Source organism: Mustela lutreola, chromosome 3 (assembly GCF_030435805.1).
Source record: "Mustela lutreola isolate mMusLut2 chromosome 3, mMusLut2.pri, whole genome shotgun sequence".
Classification (NCBI taxonomy): Eukaryota; Metazoa; Chordata; class Mammalia; order Carnivora; family Mustelidae; genus Mustela; species Mustela lutreola.
The window spans coordinates 2,955,148-2,973,490 of record NC_081292.1 but is presented as its reverse complement, the minus strand read 5'-3'; the positions used below and the strand labels follow the sequence as shown (position 1 = coordinate 2,973,490).

Below are 18,343 nucleotides of genomic sequence, written 5' to 3'. Positions count from 1 at the left end.
CAGGACTAGTTTCCTGTGCTCACAGAAACGACCCTGGCTCCCGGCAACTACCATGGCCCCTGCTCAGAAGGGAGGACCCACACTTTCCCACGGCCTGGACTTCCACGTTGCCTAAACCTCCGGTGTCCAGAAAACCCTGCTGTCTGAGAGGAGCCCCAGCTCTGTTTTTCTGAGAAGGATCTTGAGGCCAGAACTGTTTCTTTCCCACAGTCTCAGCGAGTAAACGACCCCACAAGATCTAACGTCCTAGACTCTGCTGACGTGACTCAGGACACTTCTAGGACCGGCTAGAGCAAGCGAGACTATTCCGTATCACTTTCTGTCCTGATTCATAGTTTCAGGTCTCACTATGTGTTTGCCTGGATTTAGGACACAAGGTGTCTACCTGTGAAGGCTGTTCAATTTGAAACCCATCCCTACAAAGAAACTGACCCAGAATGTGATGTTTCTCCAGAGTGGAACAGTGTCACTGGCTTGGTCATCAGAAATTGCTACGTAGCCACCATGAACAACAAAGTAATCTTACAGTAGTCGCCCAATACGTATCAGATGCTGCTCGCAACACTGAACCTGCAGAGCTTCCCAGAAGTAAAGTTTATATAACATAATGTTAAAGAAAACTTGCAATAAAAGAATAATAGGTGGGAAAATAGTAGTTAAATTCTTTCATCCACCCGCCCCTACAATGCATGCAAAGTGTGTTTTAACGGACATTTGACACGTAGCATTGTATCAGTTTCAGGTCCGTAACACAGCGATTCAGTATTTGCACATACTGTGAAATGAGCACCCCAGCAAGTCTAGAGGCCGTCCACCACCTCACATAGTTACCACTTTCATTTTCTGGTGACACAACTTTTAAGACTGATTAAGCTATTTAAGAAGGCAAACATGTTTTACAAAATTACATGCGAAAGCAGGTGGGAAGTGAGTTCTGCTGTGCTTAACCACTCGATGAATCTGTATCTAAACACTGGTCTCCCGCTTGCCACAAAATCAGCAGCGCCTGAACTCAGAACGCTGCTGCTCTTTACTCAGTTCAGGGCAAGCTCGCTTGAGTTCCCCACGGTTGGCACCTCCCGTTCTGCTCTAGCGGAAGCCCCGGTGCCCAGGCCCAATCACTGCCCATCCCCAGCCGCCCCAGCCCTGCCTGCTTCCAGCGTGTTCTCCACATTGCCGCCAGCTCAAGCTGACAGCCATACAGGGAGCAGGCCCACAATCCACCATGAGAGCCGCCCTCACACCAGAGTCAGTGGCAGCAGCAGGACAGCGAGGACAACCATTGGGACAGATCCGAGGGACACAAGGGGCCTGGAGGGACGAGTCTGGTCAGGGAAGGGGGCTCATGTGCGGCGGGGCGGGTGCGGAGCAGCAAGCGTGTGGGACTCTGGGAGCCGCTCTCCCGAGCAGGACCTCCTTCCGTGGCGCCCTCCTACACGGCTCCCCACTAACTCGACTCATCTTCCAGTCGCTCTGTAAGCTGTCCACTCGGTCATCTGAGTGAGGTGCACCAAACGTCACCGAGTGCCAGGCACCATGTCAAACACGGTGCTCGCGGTGGAGAACACAGCAGGCGTCATAGGGACCCTCGGGATATTAAAATACGGTGGAGGCCGGAAGACAAAATGCAGACAGGGAAGTAACTGTGAATCCAGATTTGAGAAGGTGAAGATGAAGGCCCTGAGCAGAGTCCTGAGAGGAGGATGGAGCTCCAGCGGTGCTGGGTGCTGAGGAGACTGTGCGAGGGCATGGGGGAGCCCAGGTCTGGGGGAGCCAGCGGTGGGGACGGGGTGCTGGGGGAGGCTCAGGCCCGTCCCCTCGCAGACCTCCCCGGGTGCTGAGGATCACCTGGGCTACACCTACACCAGGGTATCTGCGACCCCTGGGTGGGGGTCCCCTGTTTTGAGTATGAGCACCCTTTTTCAATGTAGAGCAATCTGTTGGGGATCCCAAGAGACTGCAGGAACTGAGGCCGCCTTGGGCTCACACCTGAGAGCAGCTCAGGTCCCGACAGAACACAGCCATTTTCACATACTTTGCTGCTTTTTAATTTCACACTGGCTAGTACACTTTTCTGTTAGGTGAAATGTTGATTTGCTAAAGAACGGTGTCTTCCCCCTGTGTGGCCGCCTCCTCCCCACCCCGCCTGCTAACACACTGCAGACTCGGGCCCAAGAGCATCCCTTCCACTCGAGGGCTGTCTGCCTAGACCTTCTCAGCACCACAGCAGGACTCTCCAGGTCGAAGCGAGCCCACACCCAACAGCCCCCTGGAAGGCACCATCTCGCCATGGTGGAGCCACTGTTTGGAGCCTCGCCTCCAAACATCCCGGATTTCTCCTCCAACCCCTCCCACCACACCAAACTTCACTAACTTCACTTAAAGCTCTCTGTCCTCTGCCTGCCACCGTGGCCACCTCACTCAGGGCAATGGTCTGTGAACTTGCTGTCCCACCCGCCGCCGCCGGGCCTGGCCTTGATCACCTGCTTGGAGGGCCCTGCACGACCGGTTCCCCACTGGCTCACTACAGCCTCCGGGGAGTGGATCAGGAAACGTGGATGGGAATGAAACAGCAGGAGCAACACTGACAACGGGGCCTGAAACATCGCAGAAGAGCGTACTCCTCTGCTCCTCCTGACTGTTCACCACATCTGCAGAGTACTTTAAAACACACGCTTCGGGATCTGCTTCACATTTTTAGATCGCTGAGAAGCTATGCGAGCAAGGCAGGCCCTTCCCACCGCCTCCCTGATGCTCCAACGAGCAGCACGCAGAGGCCTGCGCACATGGCCTGTGTCACAGACTGCGTTTGGGAAATGGTACCAACACTCGGACCCAGTAACGGGCAGTGGGACACAGTGGACAACCCGCACGGAACAAGCAGCAGCAGCATGATGACCAAGAAACTCTTGCGGAGAAATGACTAATGCAGGGGCGCCTGGGGGCGCAGACGGTGAAGCCTGTCTTTGGCTCTGGTCATGATTCTAGGGTCCTGGGATCGAACCCAAAGTTGGGCGGCCTGCTCAGAGGGACTCTGCTTGTTCGTCTCTCTCTGCCCCTCCCCCGACTTGTGCACTCTTTCTCTCTTGCAAATAAATAAAATCTTAAACATAAATAAGTGATTAATGCAATAAAAACCGCTCGACTTGGCATTTCATCAGTGCAGGTAAAGCAGCTCAGTCCTCCTCCTCTTGACGTCACGTAACTCTTAGCAAGTTTGGTGTTCGTTGTTCTCAGACTTTGTGTTTACAAATTCATTCATTCCTGTATGAAGCCCAAGGGTTAGAAACTGGTTTCATCCCTACTTTACACGTGTGGAAACTAAAATAGAGTAAAATCACGTAACTTGGCCAAAAACACCACGCAGTTCACAGTGATGAAGTCAGAATTTTCACTGAGGCAGCGTGGCCTCAGAGCTGGTCTTCCGGACCGACAGGCCGGCCCTCTCGCAACATTCACGCCCGCCTGCTCGGACGGCCTGCTGTGCGGCTGTTCCAGGACAGAACACCACCTCTGTGACAGAGTGCTAAGAGCCACCATTCACATGTAAACCGCAGAGGTACGGATGCCTAGGTGACATACATACACTGATCTGTCAAACAGTCACCCCGACCCTACAAAATGCAGTTTTGTTCATTGTAGACATAAGAAACGGGCCCGAGACCATGAGGCTCCTAAATGGCAAAGGTCCCACGAGCCAGACGCTATTCCGACCGAAGCCTACGCCCTCCCTCCACACTCGAACGTCTCCCCATGTGCTCTGGATTGGCGGGAAACCCTGCCTCAGAGCCCCAGGGCATCCCTCCCCTGCGGTTCCCTCTGCAGGGAGGGAGAGGACACGATGCTCTGCAGAAGTTACTCATGAGGGGGGAGAAGAGAGATCTTTACAGTGCACGTACATGTTCACATGCGTGAGAGACACACACACGACTACCTCACCTAGTGTCTCAACATTCCTGAGACCATAAAGACGTAGGTGACAAGGCCTACTGTGTGTGCAGCTTTCTTAGTCTTGTACTTAGCTGAGCATCACACGTGACAGCAAGTGAAACCGTGACTTTGTAGGACAGAGCTGTGTACAGGAAAGTCTACTTACTATTAACAGAGTATAAGAACCACCAGCCTTTTTACATTGTAACTTTTACACATAAGAGAGAAAACCATACACCACAGGGAAGTATTTACATAACGTGGCCATCTGAGTGTGATAAAGCAAATTCTAATTACCTTGACAGAATCCAGTAAACTCCTAGGAAAAAATCGCTTCAAACCAACATCTTTTCTGAAACATAAAAAGAAGCGTATTAACAAATAACGCCACCAAATCAATTAATATAATGACATTGTTGCAAGAACATAAATGCAATGTAAGTTTTTTCTCCTGCTGTGTGTTATTTAGGAAGGAAGGAAGTCAAATAAGGCTCCATTCTGCCAGCACAGTCAGGGAAGGGGCGGGACAGATCATCTTCTAGATATGAACAGAAAACATTAATACAAGTTGCTTTTAGTAGAACATCTTTTTCCAACTTAACCCCCACTGTTGAAAATCGCTCCACAACTGGGTCTCCTGGCAGACAGCAGTGTCTGCGCAGACACTGCCTGAAGCTTTGCCTTATCAACACGAGTTCAAACTTGGTGACATCATATTTGTGGACAAAGCAGACGGACTAGAGTAGGAAAAGGTGTGGAATAAACCACGGAAGCTTAAAAAAAGTTCCTTAAATTAATCCTAAAAGTTGACTATTTTCTTTAAGTAATCTTTTTTTGACTAAGGGATTCATTCACCAAACCAAAGTTTATCATCTCAGTTTCACATAAGAAGCAAAAAGCAAGAAGTTAGATTATTTGCCTAAAGTCAGAAAGCTGAGTGTGGGAAGGTTGGAAATTCCAGTAATTTTCTTTAGATTAGGCTACAGGATTGAACCTTATGATCATGGGCCTCAAAACACTCCGCCAAGAAGACAGACTGGAAAGACCAGCTCCTTCCTTTTCTGCTCCCTTTGGTCCCGAGTGTGCCAGGATTTTTGGTCACTAGATGGCCCTCCTGTGCTAGTAAAATCGAACAAGCCTCTGCAGCCACCAGGCAATGTGGGGAGACCCGCGGAGGACAGAACAGAATCAAGGAGGAGAAAACTAAATACAGGTATCTCTTCGGAATCACATAAGGAAACTGTAAGCTGAACAGAAAATATTTTTAAAAATACAAAAGGGATGACTTCCTTACCCACAACTGTAAGTTAGCTGGCATTACAAACAAAACCACAGATATCACACGGAGTTTGAACGGTTGATCCCACATCCAAACATCTCAACCACGTATTCTATAATCTATTAGTCAATGCTCCCTAAATCCAAAATTGGTCCCGGTTCCCACTCTTTTTCATTGCTATTATGTTCACGACACGCTTCTGAAATTCGTTCTCGACTTCCAGGACATACGGTTTCCTGGTTCTACCCACCAGTGAATTCATACAACCCTGGTTTTCCATTTCTTTTTCTAACCACTTTGCTTTGTAACTTCCCTTCCTTACCTTTCCAGACCAGCAGCATCTACTGTGAAAGCCGTGTGAAAGAGGTGTGAAACCCTACTGTGAAAGGGTGTGAAAGAGGAAGAAATGTTCCCCCAGGGTCTGCCCTTTCCGGCTGCCTCCTAGACAGGGACTTTGCCTTTAAGGGTTCGGGTGCCAGCCACTATGGGAAGCAGCACAATAAGGATAAAGGAGAAAAAAGCCTGGGACTTTCAGGCATTGTTCCTGAGCACTGTCTCCCCTCCTTTCCTTTCTGGGCAATCGTCTGTACTGAAAGCATTTTCCACACGGAGAGCTCTGGGCTGGAGTCTTCGCGGGGCCGCAGGATGCATCTGGCTCCCAGTAAACACCTATGAAGCCAAGGTTTTCTCTTTGTAAACCGGGAACACTAAATCCTGCCGCAAGCCACAACTCTTTCCTCCAGAAATACCGTAGGGCAGGGCCCCTCCTGTCCTATGAGAGTCTGGGCCTCGTGATGGACTCCCCACTGTCTGAGCAGAGGGAGGCGAGACTGTTTTCCACCATGAGCAGAATATGCGGTGGGGCTGGGGGAGGATAAAACCAGGAGAGCAGGAGGGAGGAAGGCGGGCAGATGCCCAGGGAAGCGGTGGGGGGAGGGCAGGCAGCAGAGGAAGTGAGAAAGGCAGAGATCAGACCTGCGGACACCAGGCCATGTGTGAGCGAGCGGACCCGTGCACTGCGAGCGGAAGGCCGGGGGCACGTTCTGTTTCAGGTGGGAGCGCAAGCCAAGCCAGGTGGGCGTGGCCTCCTGGTGGGGATTTCGAGGAGGCAGTGGGCCACCAGTCTCTGGATGGGGAGGCGACCAGGGCAGGGGATGTTCTCTTCCTGACTGAGAACAGCGTCACCGTTAGTCAAACAGGTAATGCATCTACTTTTCTTAGAGCCAAGCGGAAAGCACAGAATTTACCACACTCGTTTCTGTCACAAATGGGGAAATTACAGATGGACCCAAAGGGTTGTATGTTTCATGGAAAGTGAGAGAGGGCATACTTCTTCGGGAAAATGAAGCCTATTTCTAGGTGTTACTTTTATTTCCACAATGAAGACAGCTCCGTTTAAGAAAAAGAATAAAAAGCTAAGGTCAACAAATGCTACAGTTTCGCTTTTCCAATTATTTTTGAGCAACGGATTTGTAACACTTGTCTGTGTGTTAGACCTCTTTTAAACGTGACACCCGGGGCACCTGGGTGGCTCAGCCAGGTAAGCATCTGCCTTCCGTTCAGGTCACGATCTCAAGGTAAGGGTCCAGCCCCGTCGAGGGCCCCCCGCTCAGTGGGGGTCTGCTTCTCCCTCTCTCTGCCCCTCCTGCCTCCGCTTGTGTTTCCTCTTGCTCGCTCTGTTCTCTCTCTCTAATAAGTTTTTAAAATATCTTTAAAAAATGTGACAGCTGGCAAATGAGAAACTAAAAACAAGGCTGAAGTACACAAAATATCAGAAAAATTCAAGAACACATCCCCGTTAATTTAATCAGGAAGCCAATCTACTTTGGGCTTCGTGGTGGAGGACACTGAGGGTCCCCGAGCAGCACCTCGGGCGCCACGCTCAGTTTTACGGAGACGACCAAATTTACACCCTCTGCTAGGACACCCAGCAGGGACAGGCAGGCTGTCCCGCTGTGACAGTGCTACCGGGTGACGGTGTGTACTCTGACGTGCACCAGAAGAGCTTTTACCTTCCTGTGCTGTCCAACTCACCTATATGAGCCCGGACTCTGCACTCACGTGAGGCAAGGTGAGTCAGACAGTGCATACTGGCTGGAGGTTTCAGAGCCACCGGCCTTTATTACAAGGTAACCCATTCTGTACAAACAATTGTTAAGGGGTAGATCCCGAGTTCCTGTAAACGCACTGGACAGGAAACTAGCTACGTGAAACTCTTAGAATACTGCCAAACCCCAATTCCCAAACTCAAGCATTAGGCTGCTCGACTCCCATACGTGCTCGGAGGAGATGTGCACACCCGCGCACAACCAACAGGACGTGACCATCAGGTCAGAGCCATACTGTTCACTGCAGCGATCCTGGGAAGCCGTATGTGCTTAAGGCAGCTACACTCGATCGAAGAATCTAGCTCCCTGTGGTGGTGGCCAAATGTCAGGGGCTCTGCGGCCACACATGGGGGAGCAGCCGCCACGCGTGCCGGGGCAAAGAGGACGTTCCCGCCGCAGTGGGCCACTGCACTGGGCGGCAGGCACCCTGACTCTCCAGGGCTCGGGGCCAGGCGCCGAGGGCTCCCCGGTGAGCGCAGGGGTGAGCAGGACGGACGGACGCTGGGCTCAGCTGCCCACCCGGCGCACTGGGCACAGGACGCAGCATCCCAACCTCTGGAACAGAGCCCTGCAGTCGGGAGGAGGGCGGCCCAGGACCACGTGGCAGTGGCAGGTAGCGGACCTTGCAGGACGGAGCTGGGAGTCACACCAGCAGCCTTCAGCCGGGACTGCCTGTCCCTGGACAGCAGGGAGCTTCTGGGGACTCCCCTTCCAACTTTTCTCTCAGGGCTGGCAGAAAGGGTTTCTATCCTTTGGTCTCTAAACTTCAAATTATTCTGATGTGAAGCTTCAAAGAAAGCAAGGCTGCCCCTCATCTGCCTCCTCACACCAGGCCCCACGCTGGGTGATGGGGCAGGACACTCCCCACATGCCCCCTTTCCTCAGGGGAGACACCGGGTCAACAGCCACTCCCAGAGGTGCTGTCAGACAACGGGGCTCTGGAACCCACATGTCTGCTCGTTGAGACTCGGGGTTTCTGAAGCTTGACATGATCGCTGTGATCAATGGTAACCAGAGTCCTCTTAATTAGCGGTTACTTTACCTCTGTCCTTCCCAGGAACTATCTGAACCACTGCTGACCGATGAGGACAGCGTTAAGCTCCAAGCTCTGCCCCACAGGCTCCAGGCTGACACCCCCCCGCCCCCCGCTCCCAGGCCTTGCCCCTCCGCAGCCCGTCCCCCACGGACAGCCGTCCCGGTAAGGAGACACGCTCCCGCCCCCCGCAGGCGGCACTGCTTGCCCCCTGCAGCCTCTCCCTGACACCCAGGCTCTACCATACAGAGGACGAATGTTCCGGAGTGCCCTGGCTGCTGCCTGCAGACTCCTAGCCTGCAGCCCTGCCCCGCACACGTGCACCCAAGTCCACAGGCCCCAACACAGCAGGCTGGGAGACCGGAGTGTGTTGGAAGCTTCACAGTCAGTCGATTCTCAAGTCAGAGATGAATTTACTTCCCCTTTGGCACCACTTCTGAGAAGACCCTGATCTTGTCTGCTGGCTCTGGGTGACTAATACTCTGCGGACACAATTCCTCAAAGATTTAAAGCCCAGGCCAAAGAGCAACCAAAACTGATGTGAAAACACAACTAAAATCTGCATTTCATACAGCATCCCCTTCTCACCCTTACCCCGAACCCTGAGTATCTTTAACATAAAAATACCACTGAGATATTAGACTCTAAAATGCCTTAAGCCTCTTAAAAACTGATAAATATGGAAGTTCTCTAACCGCAGTACAGACTGCTGTCCATTTCCGAATGGCAGGCTCTCCGCCCTCCCGGGTAGTAAGAAGCTGTCTTCTGGCCTGGCATAGCCCTGCGGTCCTCTCCTGTAGCCAGCCGTGACCACGTGACTACGACTCGGCCATGTCCCTCGAAGGGAAATACTATGTACACAGCTGTGTCCTTGCGGGGAGGGGAGAGAGAGAGAGGGCGCCCACTTCCTCCTCCTCTGGGAGGCTGGAAGGTCCACCAGCCACCGTAGGCCACGGGAGGAAGGGGGCCATGCTACGGACGCAAGAAGGGCGGGGCGAGAGAGGAACAGGGCCCGCGAGGGCCTGTCCTGTATGGAAGAGGCATGACCTTTGATCTAAGTTAAGCTACTGCCGATTCAGGCCAAAGCCATCAGCACCTTCTTTATGTATGGCAGGTAACTACAGAAAGCGCTAGACTGCGACTAGAAGACAATGTAACTAACCTCAGATCATTTTAAATCTTGCATTTTTTTTTTCTTCAAGAAATACCCACTGCTGTAACACCACATGAACGTCAGACGCGGCTCGGCGATGGGAACAGCGGGAGGCCCTGGTCCGCGCCGTGGACGGTCGCAGCAGAAAACGGACACGAGCACACAAACAACTACAGAGGACTGCATCACATGCAAAGATGATGAAAAACACATTTCTTTAAAGAGCAAACCATGTAACAAGGAAATGAGCAGAACTGGAAGGTGAAGTAACTCATGTAACTTCACAACACAAGTCAGTGGTTTAAACAAGAATCAGCAGAATGTAAAATTCTTCCTTCGACGGGTTCACAGCTTCTTTTGGTTAATCTGTCTTTGTCACGATGCAGTTGTTAGCTTGAGTATGAAACATTTTTCCTAAAACCTCTGAGCGGACTCCTGCGGCAGGTGCCTTCCTCCCCTGCCCGGTCTCTGCTCACAAAGGCGCACGCAGAGTCTCACCCACCGGCCTGCCACTCTGCTCCTGGAGGCGCGCACCCTCGGGAGGCCGCGCTCTGGGGCCGGGGCTGGGGCGTCTTCGCCACACGTCTCCCCTTTGCCTACAGAGAAGGCACACTGGTTCTATGGACGGTGAAAGACATGGACGGATTAGCTCTTTAGTTTAAAGAAAAACTACAGAAGTCCCTCCACAGTGCTTTCCCCGTTCGTAGAAGCGGCCCAGTTATCTCCAGTGTGACTCAAAAGAGTTATTCAGAAACAGTAAAGTCGAAGGGGCATCCCTCATTAGGCTATAAATAACCAAGACTTTGGTCTTTAAGTTTTCTGACAAAAACTAGGCAATCCTGCGGACTATTTCACAATTTTTCTCCTAACTGTCAGGGAAAAGAGAAGCCTAAAATAAACTAATAGGAAACACACGATACTCTGGATTTGTGTAGAATTCTTTTCTTTACCAGAAAATATACACCTTTCTAAGTGGCCCCAAGTCACTAGCAACACTCAGTAGCAAAGAGAAATGCTGAGGCCCTGGAGGACCCAGGCTGCCAGGTCCCTGGGGCAGGAGGCCCGGAGTCCGCTCAGCCGGGTGACCCATTCAGTGGGCACAGGTGTAAAGCCCTGGCACCAGCCTTTCCAACAGCGGTGTGCAAAGGCAGAACCGAAGGAACAGCTCCACGAATTTTTTTTTTTTTTAAGATTTTATTTATTTATTTGACAGGCAGAATCACAAGTAGGCAGAGAGAGAGAGAGGAGGAAGGAGGCTCCCCGCTGAGCAGAGAGCCCGATGCGGGGCTCGATCCCAGGACCCTGGGACCATGACCTGAGCCGAAGGCAGAGGCTTTAACCCACTGAGCCACCCAGGTGCCCCTCCACGAATTTTTAAAGTACTGAGAAACTACCATGATGAGTCAAGAATTGTTCATGCAGTAAAGCTCCCTTTCAAGATGTCAGAATCTGAACTTTACCACCAAAGGTACAAACAAAAGAATTCCTAAATAATATACCGTAAGAGAAAGGGAAGCTGACACCAGAAGGCAGGCTGAGCGACGAGACTGTTCACGCAGCATGGAGATAAGCAGGCAGACCTGTGTGCCTGTCCTGGCCCACGCTGAGCGCTGAGGGTCAGGAGCCTTGGGACCCCCGGCCCCAGGCACCCGCTCTGGGGTTCTGGACGGGACACAGTCTGAAGGCGTGTATGGGGGGATGGGCCTGGACCCGACAGAGGCTGCAGCTGTGCCATTCACCGCGGCTCTCCACGAAGTCCCTGGGGAGCCCTGCTTGCCCAAGCTCGGTCCACCAGCTCTGACTCAAGCCACCTGGAGGCTTGTGTGGGTCAGAGGAGGAGCCAACGGACACACTCCTGGCACATCACACACACAAGCACGCGACAAAAGGCTATTGGGAAGAACAGATCGCATCCCCAGCAATGAACTTGGAATCGAAAAGTATCAATGGTGAAATGAAACATGAGCTATGAGGTAGGACGGAGACTACTCAGGAGGGAATGAAGGGCTCAGAGGGCAAATCTAGAGAACGACACAGACACCATCACAGGGAGAAACGGATGGAAAATACGAACCAGAGTAAGAGCCACAGAGGTCCAAGTGCTGACAATTCCAGGGCCGACGGCACATACACTTTCCAGATGAAATACACGGATCCAAGCTGGGTCATGAACAAAATGCAAGCAGGAGGAACAAGCGAGACGGGAAGAGCAACGCAGCGGTCTAAAGGGACAGAGTGACCGCAGAGAAGCAGCCGCGCATCGGTCAGCAGCCGTACCGAAGGCGATCTCTCGAGCGTGGAGCAAGTACAGCGTCTGAAGGCAAAGGAGGGGGAAGGGTGGTCTGAGGCAGACACAGGGATGCGCAAGAGGTGAAGCGGTGTCTGTGCTGCCGAATCGACCGTGTCTGCGTGAGGTTACGATAACAACATCTAACACGAGGGGCTGAAATAAACAGAACCAGCACACGGCGGAACGGCGTGCGAGCCGGCAGGACGTACGGAGAGGGTGTCCAGAAGAGAGGGGAAGAGAACGTTAAGATCTAAACTGGTTAAGTTAATACAGAAGGTTCAAATGGAAGTGTAACTAGTAAAAGAACAGAAATAGTTTATAAATTTCCAAATCATGAGACAAGAAGATTTAGAATAAGAAAACCCACTAAGAAATAAACAGTAGAAGAGAAAAAAGAAAAAAAATCCACACACACACACACACACACAGAGACATCCCCTCCCCCAAAAAACAAAGTTTTTGGGAAAAAAAATGACAACAAAAATAAAGACAACACAAGTCAGTTCAAATATTTTGTTTATCCTAATAAATACGAATGTATTAAATCTACCATTTAGAAGAAACACGTTCTGGATTTGTGGAATCCGGCTCTATGATGCTTGTAAGAGACACGTGTAAAAGTTTAAGGATGTAATAAATTGGGAATTAACAGAAGAAAAGTAACAAGGAAAGAACAGAAGAAGTAATACAAGCAGAGAAAATGAAAGCCGGGTCAGTGCTAACCTCCAGAAGGCAGAGTGAACTTCACGACGAGATGTGCCCCCAAAACAAGGAAGTGTGTGTGGTTAGGCAGCCTGAGGGTAACTGAATAATGACATGAGGTTCAAGTAACCAAGAAGATAAAAACTCTTTGTGTTTCTAGAGAAAAAAACCCCAAATACAGAGCAAACACGAACTGACCCACAGGAGGGAATGGGTCCAGCCACTCTCACAGAGGGAGACACACACCTTCTCACTTAATGACATGTCAAGAGACAAAGTACCACGAAAGGCAGACGTTAACCAGCCTGAAGAGAAAGTGCATTCCGGTCGCAGAAGCGAACACGGCAGAATGTTCCCCGAAGAGTTCAGAGGGCAGGCGGGTACACGTACGCTCACGACACGGATCTCTCAACGTTCTCTGCGTCTGAATGTTTTTATAGTCCGTTACTGGAGGGAAATGGTCTTACACCAGCCCATTAAGACGATCTCCACAAAAGCCAAAGAAGCTGTTAGCATAGACCACCACTACCAAGAAAACCTTTGAAGAAATATCTGCATCTTTGGAGATGAAAAAATAGAAATAACTCCACAAAAGTTTGAGAACAAACAAGTCTTGAAACTCTTTTTTATTTATTTTTTTTGAAGATTTTATTTATTTATTTGACAGACGGAGATCACAAGTAGGCAGAGAGGCAGGCAGAGAGAGAAAGGAGAAAGCAGGCTCCTTGCTGAGCAGAGAGCCCGATGTGGGGCTCGATCCCAGGACCCTGGGATCATGACCTGAGCTGAAGGCAGAGGCTTTAACCCACTGAGCCACCCAGGCGCCCCAGGTCTTGAAACTCTTAACTAAAATGAAAATAACTGGCAGATCTTACTACATTAAAAAAAAAAAGACATGAAAGAAAGAACAAGTCCTAGGTGATGATGGGCCGTATAATCACAGCGGACAAAGACCAATTGGGAAGAACATACAGAACAAATACGACAAACATAGTTAATATGACAAAAACCTCTTAATATTAATAAGGAAAAACATAAATAGGTGTAAAAACTTTAAAAAAATACAGCCAAATTTAAAAAAGGAATCTGTATGGCAGCCCACATACGGGCAGGTCTTCAATATCAACAGTAATCAAGGGAAAGCAAACAAAACAAGCTGCCACTAATTGGTCACCAGGCAAGAACGCACAAGGAAAGATGGTGACGCCACCTCGTGCTGTCACAGGCCAGAGCATCCCCGCGCGGACTGGTGGTGTGCAGCACGCCCCCCGACCTGACAGCGGCCACGCGCTCGCTCAGCGCCAACGGCTCCCCGAACGAGGCCGACGGGAGGCGGCGGGCTGCAGGCTCACAGACACGAGGTCCCGCCGAGCCCGGCGCGGCCCTGCCGCGTGCGCACACTTGGAACGAGGGAGGACCGCAGGGCTGCATCTGCGGACAGTGCGGCTGACGGCGGTGAGCACAGACCCATGGGAGTCCGTCTTACCGGACGAGTCTGTCCCAGTTTTCTCAGCTAGAATGTACTACTACCTTGTAAAAGAAAGAAAATGACTGAAAAGGCTCAAGATTGAGTTAACAGGTGAACTCTGACATTCCTTTATATGCTTTTCTCTTGCGAACACTGCAAAGTAACGCTACACAGTTTGGTTTTCAGTGCAAGGGACAAGCGCTCCTCTGGACCCGATCACAAGGGGAACGAGGGCGGAGGCCCATCAGGGCCCGCACTGCGTCCGGCTCTCGATGTGGTCGCCTCCCTGACCCCGCACACCGAGGCAGGCATGGGCACCGCCCTCACTCTGTGGCCCTGGAAGCACACACTGGGAACAGGACACAGTGGAGGAAGGACCCACACCAGACACTCTGCGGCGAGAGGACAGGCACACAACATCCGCGGCTACACGGAAGCCCTGCAGGGGGGTGGGGGGGATGGAGAACGGGCAGGTCGACCCAGCACAGACCCAGGGTCGACCCGGGACCGTGAGCCTCTTAAACCCACTTCTTTTCCTTCTCTCGCTTGTCTGCCTGACTTACACAGCACACCTGTACGAGAACACACAACCTCCAGACTGCACGTAACTCAGCCTGCCCCCCACACCCCCCGAGAGGGCGCGATGGCACCACCCTGCACCCATTTCTCCCATAATATGGCCCCCCCGTGCACAGTAACCCCCATATTCTCCACTTCACTGACCCCCACCCACGAGTGCCTGGGTCTGTCCTCTGTCCCCCACCTCCTAGCCCATCACCTCAATTTCTGTATTCCCTAGAAATAAGCCAATTTTACACCAATTCTGATGCAATCCTTGTCTTTCACTTCAAACAGATCTTTTCTTTTTTAATTAAATGTATTAATGTTTTTAAGTAGATTCCACACCCAGCGTGGGGCTCCAACTCACGACCCAGAGATCGACAGCAGCAGCTGTAGCGACTGAGCCAGCCGGGGCCCCTCGTTGCAAACAGCTTAACCTGAAAACTCCTCTCTCCAAACATACCCCCCACCCCCACCCCGAAGGATCCCTGCTTCTGTCCTGCTGCCACAAACACGTCAGTGCGTGACACATGAGGGTTTCATTTGGGCCCCTGCTGTCCTCTGGCTCTGTGTCCCTTTATAGTATCTACCGCACGCCTGGCTCCATCCACCCCGTGACACCACAGCTCCTGCTGTGGCCTTGCAGGGACAGGGCAGGATACAGTTCACGGCAACAGGACAGGCTTTCATGGTGACCCAAAGGACGCCAACAGATGTTCTGGCGTCCTATCGCTAACTGCCAGGTGACGTATCACCCAGGTCTTTCCTAGACTTCACGGAACAGCCCACCACGGGGCTGGAACCCTCGAGATTGTCACCCCTGTCTCCCCACTGGCTGTTCATCTCCATTCCCAGATCATTTCTCTTTAAATGGAGACAGACTATTGTAGCATAGTCTCAGCTGTCCAGAGATGTGGAAACATAGTAGAGAGGCCCACGGGTGCCCCACGCCCAGGTCCACTCCCGCTCCCAGTCCCTATCACGCATGGCACATCAGCCACAATTCCTACCGCAACACTGACTTGTTGTTAGAAACAGTCTGTATTTCATTCAAATTTCGTTACTTTTTCTACATCATTTTTGGTTCAGAATCCAACTTCGTCATCAGGCTCCACAGGCTCTTCTTGGCTCCATCAGCTTCTCAGGTTTTCCTGGTTTTGGACCATCTTGACAGTTTGAAGGTGGTATTTTGAATAATGTCCCTCGACTAGGAATTATCTGTGCTTCCACATGATGAGACTGGGGTTACGGGTACAGGAGAGGAAGCCACCAGAGGTGAAGTGGCCATGTGTGGCCTGTCACTGCTTGAGGCCGACCTTGCTCGTCTAGCTCAGGTGGTGTCGGCCGGCTTTCTTCACTGCCTGCTGACTCCCTCCCCCAACGCCGTCCTGTACAGGTCTCCAAGTACAGCCCATCCTTTAAGGTGGGATTTTAAGCTCTGCCCCCTTCATGGTCACATCTACATAAATTACTTTGAATTCTTCTGTAGGGGAGATCTGTCACTTCTCACGTGTTCGCTCATGTGTACGAGGAGGGCCTCCGGGTATCTGCTCTACGCTCCGGGTTCTAATCTAAAACTACTCGCTCACTTTGTAGCTCAAATGATTCCAGCTTTAGGCACTTCAGGTGCTCTCGCCCCACGCTGACTGAGCACTTCCTCCCTTCTGGCACCAAGATGCACAGGCCCCTCCTGTACCCCCTTCCCCCCCCACCCCCAGCCATCAGGCATTTTTCAAAGGAGCCCTGGTTCCTTTCACTGATGAACGACATTAGAAACCAGGCACGGGGGACCAGGGAAGATTTTAATGCTACTGGTATAAGCGATTTTAAAACATAAAATAAATCCACATTTCTCCTTCCTTTTCATTGCAAAAACATGCACGTTCCCTCAGAACTGAAAATCAACAGGCTCCAACAACTTCTCCGGCTCCCCGTCTAACAGAAACTCTTCCTGTGAGCGGAATCCCTGGTGGCCCAGGACAGAACCCAAGTCTCAGCAGCCAGCCGGCCCACAGCCCCCAGCTCCTCACACCACTGTCCTATTGCAGATGGCCGAGGAGTCAGCCACGGCCAAGGACCAGAGGCTCCCGGAGAGCAGTGGGCTGTTGCTGACATGGCCTTCACAATGCATGGACGGTTTGTTAGCTGCTACCTGAACTTCCGTGTCTCTGTGCCTTCAAAGTCTCATCCCTCTTCCCCGGTAGCTCCCCCCACCTGCCCACATGCTTTCTTCGAGACTTGGGGAGACCTCATCCCCCCGTGAAATCACCTCGAACATCAAGAACTGTGCTCCCGACAGCCCCCCGCCCCCAGGCTCCTCTACTTCAGCCCCTGGGCACACTGTTCTACAGCCCTGCTCACCCAGCTGAGTCTCCCTGCTCGCTGGAAGCTTCCTGAGGGTGAGCGTTTTGGATTATTAATATCTGAATGCCCAGCACTCGGCTGCCAGCGGCTGGGCACACGCTCAGTAACGTCCATTAAGTGAACTAATGAGTAAAGAAACCAATGGACAAAGGAACAGATAATTGACCAAATAACCAAACAGGTAAAACTCCTCCTGTTATCCTGAGCCTCCATTTGAACTGAGGACAAGCCCAGCGTCACCCGAGATAAGATCTTTAACGATCTCCTCCATGCCGATGACACGTGTCCGAGCACCAAGTCCGGCAGGTGATGAAAGCGACAGCTGTGAAGAGAATCTATGCCCCAGTGAGTGCTGGCGGTTTCTGTCTCGGAGGTTCGTGGCTTTCCGACTTCGACACCATCCTCTGAAGGGCAGGACTTGTTCCACGGAACGTGACTCCGGTGCGATCTGCAGCCAAAGCTGCTCCCACAGCAGAGTGGTGACGGGGACCTTTTACTTTATTTCCCGTTTACTTTACACCTCCCAAACCCACCAGGAGTTCAGTAATAGTACAGCCAGAAAAGGTAAGCCTTGGCCAGATGTGCCACTATTCCTAAGGAGACTACAGCGGACCTTTGCTGGGACTTAAAGATCAACTCTCTTTTGCTGCATGAATCATCAAAACGATGCAGTATGGAACTCCCGCCTCCCCAGACATAAGCTCCAGCATGCTGATATGCGCTGATAAGACAACCTGATGGCAAACTCTAATACACAAACCAATTCCATGATCCGAAAAATTTTGTTTTTCTAAACATCCTGTTCCATAAGCAACAAGTGATTCACTTATCTCCACCCGTGGAAACCCTACAGCACCGTGGACAGAGAATGTGAGGAGGAACTGACTCGGCAGTTCTGCATCCGATGCGAACTGGAAGAGAGACCCCCTCCCGACATGACTGCAGCTGGAGACGGCAGTCCGTGCTGACGCCACACGATCAGCCCAAAGGCGCTCGCCAACAAGGGAAAAGGTCTGCACGCGCGGTTACTGTCGTTGGAACCCTTTGCTTATAAAAACTTTCCTTCATCCAGATGCGACTGTTCTAGAAATGGCAGCGTTTTGGGTTTGGGATTTAACTTTAGGCAAACTAACACCCACGGCCTGAAGGCGAGCCTACTGCTTGGCACGCGGTGCGGCTGGGGCAGGGGGTACTTACTCCAACACTTCGTAGTTGGACTTCTTCTCCAGCGCGTTGCCTCGCATCTCCCAGTATGAGCGCCTAAAACCAGGGAAGACACACATTCACACACACGTGTAAGGGGCGTCCGCACTGCTCAGCAGACACGGCGCTGCGGCTCAGCCACAGACACCCTGCTGTGCTGTAATGCACACGAACCCGACCCCAAGCGGTGACTCCCAAGCCCCTGGGAGGCAGAGAGCAGTGAACACAGGCTCCGTCCTACTGGACGAACTT

The 18,343-nt window shown here is 51.7% G+C and overlaps 1 protein-coding gene across 15 annotated transcripts in view; it reads right to left on the bottom strand.

Annotated features, from left to right (window-relative positions):
• The window catches only part of PTK2 (protein tyrosine kinase 2), a 248,122-nt gene that overhangs the window by 109,422 nt on the left and 120,357 nt on the right, over positions 1-18,343 (bottom strand). For all 15 annotated transcript variants that reach the window (XM_059165537.1, XM_059165536.1, XM_059165535.1 and 12 more), the window contains 2 exons: positions 18,086-18,148; positions 4,228-4,282 (listed from right to left, as the gene is read on the bottom strand). In XM_059165537.1, coding sequence (XP_059021520.1) covers positions 4,228-4,282; positions 18,086-18,148 — 118 coding nt within the window. The remainder of the gene's footprint in view (positions 1-4,227; positions 4,283-18,085; positions 18,149-18,343) is intronic.